The sequence below is a fragment of the Rana temporaria genome, chromosome 3, assembly GCF_905171775.1.
Source record: "Rana temporaria chromosome 3, aRanTem1.1, whole genome shotgun sequence".
In the NCBI taxonomy this organism is placed as follows: Eukaryota; Metazoa; Chordata; class Amphibia; order Anura; family Ranidae; genus Rana; species Rana temporaria.
In genome coordinates, this window is record NC_053491.1 from 359870621 (window position 1) to 359885547 (window position 14927).

At 45.2% G+C, this 14927-nt stretch overlaps 1 protein-coding gene across 1 annotated transcript in view; it reads left to right on the plus strand.

Moving 5' to 3' along the window:
* Nucleotides 1–5787, plus strand: part of B4GALNT3 (beta-1,4-N-acetyl-galactosaminyltransferase 3) — a 98435-nt gene extending 92648 nt beyond the window's left edge. Inside the window, exons 18-20 of the mRNA XM_040345266.1 lie at nucleotides 1843–1996; nucleotides 3457–3583; nucleotides 4300–5787. Coding sequence (XP_040201200.1) covers nucleotides 1843–1996; nucleotides 3457–3583; nucleotides 4300–4417 — 399 coding nt within the window. The 3' untranslated portion in view covers nucleotides 4418–5787. The remainder of the gene's footprint in view (nucleotides 1–1842; nucleotides 1997–3456; nucleotides 3584–4299) is intronic.
* Nucleotides 5788–14927: the final 9140 nt, after the last annotated feature.

Sequence of the window (14927 nt, forward strand, 5' to 3'; positions counted from 1 at the left end):
GATTAGCAAAAGCAGCCCCAAGGGTGGCGCCAGTGGAATAGAACTCCCCCTTTATAGTGCTGTCGTACGTGTTGTACATCACTGCGTTTGAGAACGACGAGATTTTGTCTTGACAGTGTGTACGCAAAGAAAGCTTGACAAGATTCTCGACAAGCCTGACAAGGAACTCGTCGAGGAAAACAATGTTTCTTTTACAACGAGATTCTCGGTCGTGTGTACGAGGCCTAAGAGTCGGTTCAGGGGCATGCAGCTCCTGGCCTGCTAAAGCCATGGCAGTATTATCAGGGGCTGGTGTAATCACTGTGTCCCATGAGGCAGTCTCTGAGTCCTCTGGCCATGCAGCCTTTGGATCCTCTGGCAAGGGGTCCCTGGTCAGTAAATTCCAGAGAATCGCCAAACATCCTCATGGCCGCCTCCTTAGCTGAGCGCTGGGTCCGGGCGCCATCTTTCCCGCATGCTCTGCTGCAGGCAGAGAGTCTTTTACCCCCTTGCGGGACATGTCTGCTGCCAGATCGTAGAGTGAGGAAGGAATCTCTCCAGAGCAGGTTAGGAGTAAATCGGATGTATAAGGATAGCAGGAACAAGAGAAAAGCTTAGATTCTCGGTGGAGCTAGCACTCAATCAGCCGCAAGCCACGCCCCCCCCTCCATTTTTAACGTGCACAGTAATGTATTCAGTGCACCATTGCCAGGCTCCATGTTTTAATACCCTCAATACAGTGCCGTGGAGTTTGTCTACTTTCCAAAAAGGGGTAATTTGGGGGGGTTGTGCTGTCCTGGTATTTTTATTTGTTATATTTTATTACAGAAACAAAGCAAAACTTATCCTGATGACATGGCTATTTTTTTTAACAAATTCTTTATTTAGCAAGAAATCAGTTTTTAGTATATCCATACATTAAAAAATGAACAAGATACAGCCGTAGATAGAAAATATAACTATAAACTTCTGACACCACCATTTTTGTCAAAAACTCGTTACGCACCGGCATCCTACTACTGTCAAAAAAACAATCATCTGGAACACCCTGTTGGACATCTGGAGCAGCCAGCCACCATACCTTCATGGAGATGTTCACAAATGCTATATCAGGTTGATTGATTCCTGTGTGGACTTCTTGCAATCCTACGGATTTAAAGCGGAGTTCCACCTAAAAATGAAACTTCCGCCTAACCCACTCCTCGCCCCCTTACATGCCACATTTGGCATGTAATTTTTTTGGGGGGGGGGGAGTGGGGGCTTCAGGAGAAGGGGACTTCCTGTCCCACTTCCTCCTTCCGCTGAGGGGCTGGAAAGGCGATTAGCTTAATCGCCTTTTCACAGCCCCTCCCTGTAGGCGTGCGCCTGTCCAACTGGACAGCGCCGCTCGCGCATGCGCAGTGGGTGCCCGGCCGTGAAGCCGAAAGCTGTCACTGCCGGGTGCCCACACTAGGAATAAAGAGGGGGGGCGAGGAGCGGAGCCCCGGCTGGCGCGTCGCTGGAGCCGTGGAGCAGGTAAGTGTCTGTTTATTAAAAGCCAGCAGCTACACTTTTTGTAGCTGCTGACTTTTAATAAACTTAAAAAATGGCTGGAAAACCCCTTTAAGTATATGCATTCATGATTATATTTTTCCTTTTCTAGAACCTTCAATTTTTTGATTGAACTACCGTACTATACTTTTCCAGATCTCCTCTGTAGCATTCTTTCTTTTTTTTATTTCTTCTTTTTTTATTCTCTTTTTCCCTGTCTCACGATTATTTGGAGAAGTCTTACAAGGTCATAGACTTGCTTCTAAATTTAGTAAATCCAAACAATGTCATTTTATAAAGCAGGATTTTATGGAAGACTGTCCTCTCTTTCAGAATCCACACAGCATCCTCTTCCTGTGTGACCTTCACATGCATTTTCCTCCATCCATCATCCACTTAATACGCACACACACCATCGAAAGCAAAATGGTGTACGCTCCCATGATCATGAGACTGAACTGTGGTGCAACTCCAACCTGGCCTGAAGGTGAGGGTGAAATGTGAGATATCAGGGAATGTGTTGTGTCTGAATATCTCCCACTGTTAAATGTCAATTGATATCCCTAATGATCTCAGAAAACATAAGGTGGATCATTTGTCCAGTTGGACAAGTTGTAAATTCTAAGTTATTCCGAGTAATAGTTTGAAATATGCTATATAATTTGAAAAAAAAATCAGTCTCTGCACCAGAAAAGCTTGCCCTCCAAATGTCCCCATCTTAGTTACCTACTATTATTATTATACATTTTTATAGCTCTTGCATATTCCACAGTGCTATTCAGAGAACATGGAGCTAGTCACGTAAATCTCTGCACCAGTGGAACTTATACTTTAAAATGGAGCTCCACCCAAAAGGGGAAGCTCCACCCAAAAGGGGAAGCTCCACTGATTTTGACAACAGGTACCCGCTCCCACTTCTGGCTCAGATCGCCGCTGCGATCTCAGATGGAAATTCGGCCCCCTCCTTCTCCTGCCGTTTTCTGAGACACGTCACGGGTCCCATAAGTCTATGGGACCATTCACTAGGCGCAGTGTGACTCGCGAATGCGCAGTAGGAAATAGTCTGTGAAGCCACAAGGCTTCACTTCCTGTTTCCCTTACTTAAGATTCCAGTGCCTGTACCCAAAGCTGATTGAAGAATCGGCTAGGGTGAGGACATCGCTGTATCCCTGGACAGGTACTGTAAGTGTTCTTATACCAAAAGTCAGCAGCTACAGTATTTGTAGCTGCTGATTTATTTATTTTTTCTTGGGGAGGAGCGTGAAACTCCTCTTTAATGTCTCCACTGCAGTCACACACTATTATTGTTTTATGTTTATATACAGTAGCTCTGACAAACTCCACAGCAGTGTACAGAGAACACTGTGCCATTCACATTAGTCTCTTCACCAGAAGCGCTTACACTGCAATCTCTCCACCACAGTCACACACTATTTATTATTATTTTGCATTTATATACTGTAGTTCTAATATATTCCACAAAGCTGTGAATTTATGCAGCAGTGGTTCTTACATTTTAGGCCCCGTACAGACGACCGTTTTCAGCGGACATGTCCGCTTGGAGATTTCGGTCTGATGCTTGTACACAGCGGACCAGTTTCAGCAGACATGTTCGGTCGTGTGTACGCGGCCTTAATGTCTCTACCGCAGTCACACAATATTATTATTTTACACTTATACAGTTCTGACAGTCATTGACATTAGTGTCTGCACCAGAGGAGATTACAATCTAATGTTCCCACTGCAGTCACAAAGTATTATTATACATTTATATAGCACTGATCTATTCCACAGTGTTGTACAGAGAACACAGAGTCAGCCATATCAGTCTCTGTACTCTGGAGATTAGGTGATCATTTCCTAACAAGGATTTTGGGGGATTTTGGATATTTAGATACAGTTTATAGACAGTTCTCAAGAAATTATATCTTTACATTTTCTTTGCAGGTTTTTGGGAGGTAAATGGTTTTGGACTGCTGGGAATATACAAGTCGGACCTAGAACGTATTGGAGGGATGAACACAGAAGAATTTCGGGAGCGATGGGGAGGAGAAGACTGGGAGCTCCTGGACCGGTAATGGGGCCTTAAATTCTGATCTAGTGATATGGGTGGATAATACAAGCGAGGCTCTGAAATTTGTAACACTAGCATGTCGACTTCCACAAAGGGCAGGTCTACATCATGGCGATTTGTTGCTGCACGTGTTTCTGTAATTTTTTTATGACATGCTTTCAGCTAAATCATAAAAAAAGAATTGTATCCATGGGTATTTCCTTTCCTAGGCTGACAACACGTGTTCAGTTCAGCTGCAGCATTGTCTTCTTTTTTTTGTGCACACATTTAAGAAATATTTTGAATATTTCACATTTTTTAAGGCTTATAGAGGTAGTAAAAGCAATAGAGCATTTTATATGCCAGAGCAGGAAACAGGAAATAATGGAGAAAGTCTGGTCTTGCATGTTGATGAATAAACACAACTGAGCCAGCAGAAAAGTGACATTCAGCTGGATGTAATTCGTTATGCTGGAAATATTTCACCATTTCACTCATCGAAGTGACACCTTTGTCTATTAGAAGACCTGCTTGGATACGGGGTGAAATGTCTTCAACGTTACAGAATGTGTCTAGTTGAATGTGACTACTGCTAGCTATACCATGACCTGTATAAATGAAAACAATAATAGATGGTTCCTTAGATACATTTCTGAAAATCAAAATAATTGTTCTTTTACATAAACCGAGTTATTATTTCCCTTAATCTGACCCCATGGTCTCTTTTTCTCTCTCAGGATACTACAAGCCGGGTTGGAAGTGGAACGTTTGGCAATTCGAAACTTTTACCACCATTTCCATTCCAAGCGCGGCATGTGGAACAGTCGACAGTCCAGATATGTTCGACGTTTCTAAAAATATTGCACTGAGAGCAATTGGCTCTAGGGGTAATTCTCAGAAGAATCTCCTGTATAGGAGAACTTTCTTACAGCATCAGGAAGCCGCTCCATGTCCGTGGTGGAGTGTGGTGATTGGAATTGTCCCATTAGCATGGGACAATGTCAAGACTCATTTACCAAAATGTCTATTTATTTGCACTAGCGGTTCCCCCATCCTGTCTTAGGGGAGGCCACAAAAATGTGGATTTCGATATAGTTTTTTTAATCAGGGCTCTTCAGCATGATTGAAGAAATCTGTTGTAAACTGGAGGCTGCCATCACTGTGTTATCCTTTGAAAATTGATAGTTGCTTTGCTGTCATGCCGGCCCTCTGTGTTCTGCCTCTGTCGCTTCTCAAGGAACAATCCCTGTGAAGTAAAAGGTATATACTTGCCTGTGGGGAGGTGCACACAGAGTCCGGTTTCAGAAACAGAACTGTATTAAAGCGAAAGCACAACAAAGCACAACTACCTGGTGGGCGGACAATCCTAAACGGGCGCACTTACAGAATGCTGCAGCAAAAAATGTATCAGTAGGTCTCAGGTGCACCAACAGCGTCTGTCCCGAGGTTTGGAATGCGGTCTGGCCAATCTGGACCCAAACAGAGCGTGTCCCTGCTCTTTCCCTACTTGTCTGGAACCTCTCCCTACTACTAATGCTGTCCGGGACAGATGGGTGACCTGTCCCTACACTACACTCTCACGAAATGTATGCCAAGCATGGGAGCCAGGGTCCTAAATAAACTCTACTTGACCTAGAGTCACATGGGGCGGCAGCATCCAATGGGATAGCTGACCCCGTGACCCAGGAAACCATTGAGGAACCATGTTCCTCTTGACTTGCTCTCCCTCTGCAATGCCACTGGGGTTGAGCACCCCCTTCAGTGGAGAAAGTAGACAGCACCAGCCTACATGCCTCTGTTGCTGCCCACACTGCCTAATACTTATCTGATGAGTAAGAATTAACTTCCAAAGTTTGTTCAGAAACCAACACTTCCAAGAGTGTCAGTTATCTGATCCCTGCACTCTGCTAGTGATTCCTTCCACCAACCCTAGACCTGACACAGTAGCTGCATGGGCAGGGGCAGGCTGGGGCAGGGGGCAGAGTGGAGATTTCCCCCCAGGCCACTTTAATTCTCTGTAAAAGGGCCGCCGTGCGGCCCGCTCAGAACTGCGCATGTGCAGTTCACGAAACTGGCTGAGTGCTACTGATCGAGCGGCTCCCACAAGGGGGTTTAACAGGGCTGGATTTGCGGCTGAATTGCAGTGAAAGAATGCAGTGATCCCTCCATCCCACGCTGCAGCTGTGATCCAGCGATGTGTCCTGTGACAGGGATGTTAGCTGCACCTGTCACAGGGCTGAGAGTGTTCTGTTCTGTTCCTCTTCACCAATGGGAAACGATCAGTTCAGCCTTCTCCCGCCCCTGTCTCTCTGTGCCCGTCCACACTCGATGCAGCCCGTGTGTGTGAAGGGAATGTGCGGGCAGTCGCAAATCACAATGTCACAACATGAAGATGCGGACAGCCAGTGAGCCTCCTGCTGGGAGTGGAACTGTGCAAGTAAGTGAGCTGTGATCAGACTCTCCCCTTCTCCCTCACCCTCAACCTATCATTTAACCTCTTGCCTGCCAGGCACTGTCACAATTTCCAGCTTTCAGTGCTCTCATACTGAGCCCTGGTTCACATTGGAGTGATTTAGCATGTGATTTGACATGTCAAATCGCATGCCAAATCGGCAGCACATGCCAGCAATGGCACCATCCAAATCAGTGCGACGCTGCATTTGTGGCGTCACATTGATTACCAAAAGTAGTTTCTGTACTACTTTTGGTGATTTCAGGGTGTGATTTCTATTGACATCTGTGCAGAAACCCGCACAGATGTCTCTGAAATCACCCCACAAAGTCGGGACTGACATGCGGGAATTAAATTGTGCGATTTCCCACAGTCAGTGTGAACCTAGGCTCTGAATGACAATTGCACGATCATGCAACACTGTACCCATATTACATTTCTGTCCATTTTTTCACACAAATGGAGTCTTCCTTTTGGGGACCGATAGGTGGCACTATTGGGCTGCATTATTGAGCACCATTGATAGGCGGCACTGATGGCCTCTGATAGGTGGCACTGATGGCCTCTGGTAGGCGGCACTGATGGCCTCTGGTAGGCGGCACTGATGGCCTCTGGTAGGCGGCACTGATGGCCTCTGGTAGGCGGCACTGATGGCCTCTGATAGGCAGCACTGATGGGCACTGATAGGTGGCACTATTGGGCAGCAATGATAGGTGGTACTATTGGGCAGCAGTGGTGGCCTCCGATAGGCAGCACTGATGGCCTTCAATAGGCAGCACATATGAGTGGCACTATTGGGCAGCACTGATGGGCACTGATATGCTGCACTAATAGGGAGCACTGATTGGCCCTGATAGGCAGCACTGATAGGTGGTGGAACAGATGAGTGACAAAGATGGGCACTGATGGGTGGCAATGATGAGCATTATTGGGTGGCATTGATACCTGTAGGGGACACTGATGGGTGGCATTGATGGACAGCACTGAAAGGCAGTACTGACTGGTATCATTAATGGGCACAGACTGGCATCACTTGCTGGGCACTGCTAGGCCTGAACTGTAAAGTGCCCTAATTATCTATACAGTCTCCCCTGTGAGGGGATGCCGCTGATCGGCTCTCCTCACAGGCTGTGATTTACATGTGATTTGTTGTTATTGGACACAGCCGATTACATTGGTAAAGAGCCACGTCATCGGCTCTTTACCAAGACTGGGATCATGCTGTGTCATATTTCTCTTGCATCATAACATCAATATGCATTATAAAACCAGGTGGGTATGGATGGTGAGCTGATTCGGTAGTACAATGGGCAACTCAACTGGACTTGCCCCCCAGGCTTAAGGCTGCCAGCCCTCCCCTTTGCATGGGGGTCAGCTGGAGGAACCGCTGAGCGCAGCATTGGACCAAGAGGTCAACAGTCCCAGAAGGCAGATGGTATTAAAGCCAGGACATCATTTTAAAAGTAGGTCTGCATAACAGGCAAGCAACTAGCAATTTTTGAAGGAGTTTGCATCCATTTTTCTCTCTATCAACAGGTTTTTCTTTATGTCTGACAAGGGCAACAAGCAACAACAACCCTAAAAGGCTTAGATATAGCTTCCCATAATCACAGATGTGTGTAACTTTTTACAGCGAAGGAGGTCAAATTTGGGAAGTTTGGATGCATATAGGTGGAGTTATGGGGTTACAGTTCATTTAGCCCCAGAATCATCCCTGGGAATGTTGGCAGATAAAATTAGTATTTATTGACTGGGCAAAGTGCCTTAATAGGGATTAGGACTTGTATTTATTACATTTGTGTTTTTTATTTTAAAGTAACAGGCATCTTTAGCAATGATATGCTGTGTGTATGTATGTATGTGTGTGTATGTGTGTATATATATATATATATATATATATATATATATATATATATATATACACACACTGTAAATATATATATGAATGTAAATAGAAAGAAGCTATATATGCATTTTATAGTAGTGTTGGAGTATGGTATCCTTTGGACTGCTCCGGATCTACAAAATCCCAGCAGGATGGTATGCCAGGGATTTGTAGTACCTGGGCAGCTGGATGTGTGTAGATTGCCCTGGCATGGTTGGTAGCGCAAGTGGTGGCAGACTATATATGAGCCAAGATATAGATAGTTCTGTATTGTTCTGTAATGTACAGCAATATACATTGTAAAGATTGCCTCTTGTAGCATTTTTACAATTTGAATGCTATGCACTTATTTTGACATTCGGAACAGTATATACAGTATTCAGGAACGTGTACAGCATCCAGGTGTGAATGCAGGGTCACAATTACAAGCAAATGGAATGATTTCAGGAAAACTGATGTAAAATTACAGATTTTGCCTTAACTGAAATTTGGTCTCACCTTTTTGTCAGGTTAGGAAAATATACCTTTCATCCCTGGTTCACACTAGGGCGGATTTGAAATTGCACTACTTCAGTGCGATTTCAGAGCCGCAGATCAGTTCACTTTGGATAAGATTGGTGATTTTATTGCGGCTTGCGACTTTGTTTAATAGAAGTCATTGCAAGACTCAATGAAGTTGCAGAAAAGTAATGCAGGAACCTTTTTCATATTACTGCGACTTGATAATTTGAATGGTTTCATTGCCATAAATAGCATGACAAATCGCATTGGTGTGAACCAGGGCTAAAGTGTTTGTCCAGCCAAAACTTTTTTTTTCATAGTTTGGACAGAGTGAGAAAGAACCAGAACCCTTGTCAGATTTTAACTATGATCCGAGGCTCCAGATTTTACCACCATACTTAAAGTGGTTGTAAAGTCAGGATAATAAATAACTGCTATCCCCTCTGTTTAATCAAGATCTAAAGTAATGTGTGTCCGTTTTTTTTTTTTCATTTCTAATCCTAAATACCTTCTCTCACAGCACTGATGTGCAGTCACGTGACATTCCTTTACTCTCCTTCCCCGATCTGGCTAGCAGAGAAAGGTCACGTGACTGCACATCGGTGCTGTGAGAAAAGATATTTAGGATTAGAAGTTAAAAAAAAAGGACGCACAGTACTTTAGATCTTGATAAAACCGAGGGGGATGCTAGTTATTTATAAATGGTATTTTCAAGCCACAGGGAATAAAAGCAGGAGGAGGGGGCAGGGAGGAAATATCTCTCACTCACAGGCTTCGGAACTGACAGGCAGGGAGGGAGAGCGGGGGAGAGGGAGGGACTCGGAGCAGAGAGCAGACAGGGGGATGGCAGAGCTACGTAAACTGACCACGGTATCATGGGGAAGCAGCCATGTTTACCATGGTCAGCACACACAGAGAGACACGGGAACAGGCAGGATCAACCAGGTATTTTACACATACCATGGTACAAATTACAAAGCACAAGCACTGTGCTGTTTAAAGTGGAATTCCACCCAAAAGTGGAAGCTCCGCTGATCTGCTTCCTCCCCCCTCTCCGGTGCCACATCTGGCACCTTTCAGGGGGAGGGGGGGAAACGGGTACTTTTTTTTGACAGGTACATTTCCTTACTTCCAGGAGACTGTGATGCGTTGCTGTCCCTTGGAAGTTCAGCCCCCCTCCTCCTTCCTCCTCCACCATCCAGTTAGCAGCACGCACTTCATGCATGCGCAGTAGGGAAGGCTTCATAGCTGGTTTCCCTTACCATGAATGGCGGCGGCAACACCCGAGAGCCGATCCAAAACTCGGCTGGGGTGCCAACATCGCAGGCTCCCTGGACAGGTAAGTGTCCTTATATTGTATTTTTTTATTACATTTTTTTAGGTTACACTTTAAGTTGGTCATGCTTCGATCGAAAATCCCAGCTGAACTGTCCAAATTTCGTTCCATGTGTGGTCACTGTGGTTGTACAGAAGTCAAACTAGCAATCGACTTCTGTACAACCATCCTGTTGGAAAAAAGCTACATGATTAGCGTCGCAGGCTATAGACTGCAACACTGATCTGTGTATTCTGACATGGAGAAGTCTCCTCGCTGTCAGAACACAAAAACAAAGCAGGGCTTATTCCCCCATCCACCTTGGCCAGTCTAAAGGCCCATACACACGATCAGACTTTTTGACAACAACAGTCAGATGGACGTGTTTGATCGGACAATCCGACCGTGTGTATTCTCCATCGGACAATTGTTTTCGCTTTTTCATCGGACAAATGTTCGGTGTGAATGCTCTCAAACTTTTCGGCAACAAATGTCCAATGGAGGCTAATTCGATCATGTGGACACAAGTCCATCGGACTAAAGTCCAAAGTACAAACACGCATGCTCAGAACCAATGCTAAATATCAGACAACAATAGCAGAAGTTGCCCAAAGGGTGGCGGTAAAGAGCTGAAAAACCATGTGATTTGGTGAAAGTTGGCTGAAAAAGTTCACGGCCAACGCCCATTCGGAGCAAAATCCATGGAAAAGTCAGATGGAAGTCCGATCGTGTGTACGAGGCTTAAGTGTGACGTTTTCACTAGGCAAGAAGTGAGGAAACATTTTAAACAGGGAACATGGACAGCAATTAAAATCTTAATGGGGGTTAGAGCCTTTCCTTACTTTACTAAAGAAGAAGAAAGACTTCGGTCTGTGATGCTGTTGGAGATTTTCCCTAATTTCCTGTATCTTTATAATGAAGCTCCACATAGCAGTAAAAACCCAACAGGGGTTCTAATTATTCCCCACTCCAACCAAAAATGTAATAAATGTTTTGGCTTGGCATCCACTTCACTTCCTACTTTGCTTTGCAGAGTGCGTGTGTGTTTTGTATTTTTGTTAAGTTAAATGAAAAAAAAAAGGAAAAGTACACAAGGGGGTAGATTCAGGTAGCAATTGCGTCTGCGTAACCATAGTTACGCAGCGCAATTGCCTTCTTGCCCCGGCGTAACGAGTTCTCCTGATTCAGAGAGCTTGTTACGCCGACTACAGCCTAAGATATGCGTGGCATAAGGCTCTTATGCCCTCATATCTTAGGCTGCATTCTTACGTTGGCCGCTAGGTGGCGTTCACGTTGTGGTCAGCGTATAGTATGCAAATTGCATACTAACGCCGATTCACAACGTTACGCGAGCCCTGCGTACGCAGTTTACGTCGTTTGCGTACGTCGGGTTTCGCGTAAGGCTGCACATGCTAAAAGCAGGGGCAGCCAATGCTAAGGATACCCGTCGTTCCCGCGTCGTAAGGTTTGAAATTTACGTAGTTTGCGTAAGTGAATCGTGAATGGCGCTGGACGCCATTCACGTTCACTTTGAAGCAAATGACGTCCTTGCGACGTCATTTACCGCAATGCACGTCGGGAAAGTTTCCCGACGGAGCATGCGCTCTACGCTTGGGGCGGGAACGCGCCTAATTTAAATGATTCCCGCCCCCTACGGGATCATTTAAATTGCACGCGCTTACGCCGGGCATTTTGCCGGAGCGCACACGCAATTTACGGAGCTACTGCTCTGTGAATCGCCGGTAGCGCAGAAAATTTGCGGGGGCACAGGGCAAAAACGGTGCCCTGCGCCTACGTAAAAAAAGCGCAAGGCTACCTGAATCTGGGCCATGAACAGCAAAATAAAAATGGTGAAAAAAAAAAAATTGATCTCAAGAACCAAAAAAATTGATCTCAAGAAAAAAAAAAATCTAACTTAATTTTGCCTTCCCCTTGACCTGATGCATTATTAGGCAAAGTCCCATATTTTTACAAAATGTTGTAAAAAAAAGAAAAAAATAATGGTTTCCTTCATCCCTAGTCACAAGCTGTGGATACATTTATTTTTTAAATTACAGTCAGTTTTTTTCTAATTAAATTTCCATTATGCCCTGCACACTGGCTGGTTTTCATAACAGAATGACAATGGAAGCGCCTGTTCTCGGTGCTGAAATGAGGACAGAGAGAAGGTGGGAGTGTTTTCTTCAGTCTCCACCCATCTGCTGGGGAACATAGTACATGTTTTAGCTGATTTTTATTTGCCTTTTTTATTCAAAGTTTACAATTTGATGTTTAACATCATTATTTATACACAAACATCATTTGCAAATACACATTTAGAGCAGAAGACATACTTAGGCCGCGTACACACGGTCAGACCAAACCGATGAGACTGGCCCGTCGGACCGTTTTCATCGGTTCACCTCTGAAGTGGCCGTACGGCCTGATATGTGTACACACTATCAGTCCAAAATTAGATCGGGTCAGAACGCGGTGACGTCAAACACACGACGTGCTGAATAAAACGAAGTTCAATGCTTCCAAGCATGCGTCGACTTGATTCTGAGCATGCGTGGGTTTTGAACCGATGCTTTTCTGTACTAATCATCGGTTTGGTCCGATGGGGCAGCGGTCCATCGGTTCGGTTTTGAAACATGTTTAGAAATTTTGGACCGAAGGAAACCAGACAGAGAGCCTATACACGCGGTCGGTTTGGTCCGATGAAAACGAACTTCGGTTCATTCTCATCGGACCAAACCGACCGTGTGTACGGTGCCTTAGAAAGCCTACTGGGCTTACCAGAAAGAAAGCCCAGCATTGCCTGGATTCCTGGAAAGACTGTATAATATAGAATAGAAGGGAGAATTGACAAGGGAATGTACCTCTTGTGTACCTTATGCTGCATACACACGGTCGGATTTTCCAACAACAAATGTTCGATGTGAGCTTTTGGTCGGATATTCCGACCGTGTGTTTGCTCCATGGGACATTTGCTGTCAGAACAACTGTTTGAGAGCTGGTTTTTAATTTTTCCGACAACAAAAGTTCTTGTCTGAAATTACGATCGTCTGTATGCAATTCCGCCGCACAAAAATCCTACGCGTGCTCGAAATCAATTCGCCGCATGCTCGGAATCACTGAACTTAATTTTTCTCGGCTCATCGTAGTGTTGTACGTCACCGCGTTCTTGTCGTTCGGAATTTACGACAACATTTGTGTGACCGTGTGTATGCAAGACAAGTTTGAGCCAACATTCCGTCGGGAAAAAAATCCACGGTTTTGTTGTCGGAAAGTCCGATCATGTGTACGCGGCATAAGTCTGCAGTGTGTGTAATCTGATCTCCCAGCTCTTAAAGTTTATTTACAGAAGATGCTGTTGTGTGAACTTACAGACATAGATGATTTATATGTGAAAGTTCATAGTTTATTTAAATAAATTGGAATACATACGTTTTTCAAAGATGTGTTTCAGTGCTAAATATAAAAGAAGTGTGTGTCCGTAAATTTTGTGCCACTGCCTTGTCTCTTGCCTCCTCATTGGCCTGCTAGTTTCATCCTCCCAGATCTCTCTTCATCCCATCAGCCCAACCAAGTCCCTCCCCCTCCTGTATATATTTTAAAATCTGACAAGGGTTTCCCGTTCTTTCTCACTCTGTCCAAACTATGTAGAAGTACTAGATGTAGAAAAGATTTTTTATATTGTATAAACTATTTAAAAAAAAGTTTTGGCTGGACATGCACTTTAGCACTGGTTAAAGCGGAAGTTCACCCTCAAAATTAACTTTTTACCTAACCTATCTCCAGCCTTAATAAAGGCTTGTAGCGTTGTAATTTTTTTTGAAATGTGTAAACTTACCTGTCTTCAGCCTCACTTCCGGGTCTTCTTCCTTGCGGGGAGTGGGCGTGTCGCTCCTTTTCCCCGACGGGGAGCTCTGCGCAATGTCTCCTGGGAGTGAGTGTTGATCCTCCCAGGAGACGATTGATGTGCGGGTAAAGCGCGTCATTGCCTTTCGAAAATATCCGACGGGGAATTGGCTCTTTACGGCGCTATACGGCGCCTGCGCCTGCCTAGTAGAGCTGACTGCGCAGGCGCCGTAAAGTGCCGAGTTCCCCTCGGATATTTTCAGAAGGCGATGGCGCTCTTTACCCAACGTCAATCATCTATGCCTCGTCCTAGGAACGCCTACTCCCCGGGGGAGCGAGAACCCGGAAGCCGGGTGAATAGAACGCCAAAAAACGTAAGTACAGCTGAAAAAAAAAAAAAAAAACCAGCATACTGTTGATGTCAGCAGTATGCTGGATGTAACTGTACATAGATGTTTTAGGGTGAACCCCCGCTTTAACACCAATGAGATTTGTCATGCTATTTATGGCAATGGAACCATTCAAATTGTTGCAACTCAACAACTTGGACAGGTATCTGCACCCCCATCGCCCCTGAAAGGTGCCAAATGTGACACCGGGGGGGGGGGGGGGTTTCGAAAAATGGAAGTTCCATTTTTGGGTCGAACTCCGCTTTAAGTTAAATGAAAAGATGAAGGGCCAGATTCACATAGACTAGCGGCGGCGTAACGTATCGTAGATACGTTACACCGCCGCAAGTTTTCATCGCAAGTGCCTGATTCACCAAGCACTTGCGTGAAAACTTACGCTGGCGGCCTCCGGCGTAAGCCCGCGTAATTCAAAGGGACGTGTGCCATTTAAATTAGGCGCGCTCCCGCGCCGGACCTACTGCGCATGCTCCGTTTTGAAATTCCCGCCGTGCTTTGCGCGAAGTGACGTCATTTTTTCGAACGGCGACGACGTGCGTAGCGTACTTTCGTATTCCCGGACGTTTTACGCAAGACCAAAACATTTTTACATTTCGATGAGGGAACGACGGCCATACTTTAAACAGCACATACCTTTGCTGACTAAAGTTAGGGCAGGTCAAACGACGACTAAAATTGCGACGGGAAACTATACTAGCGACGACGTACCGAACGTGAAAATCCATCGTGGATCGCCGTAACTGCTAATTTTCATACCCGACGCTGGAATACGACGTGAACTCCACCCAGCGGCGGCCGCGGTATTGCATCCTAAGATCCGACAGTGTAAAACAATTACACCTGTCGGATCTTAGGGATATCTATGCGTAACTGATTCTATGAATCAGTCTCATAGATACTCTGAGAGATACGACGGAATATCTGAGATACTCCGTCGTATCACTGCTGTGAATCTGGCCCAA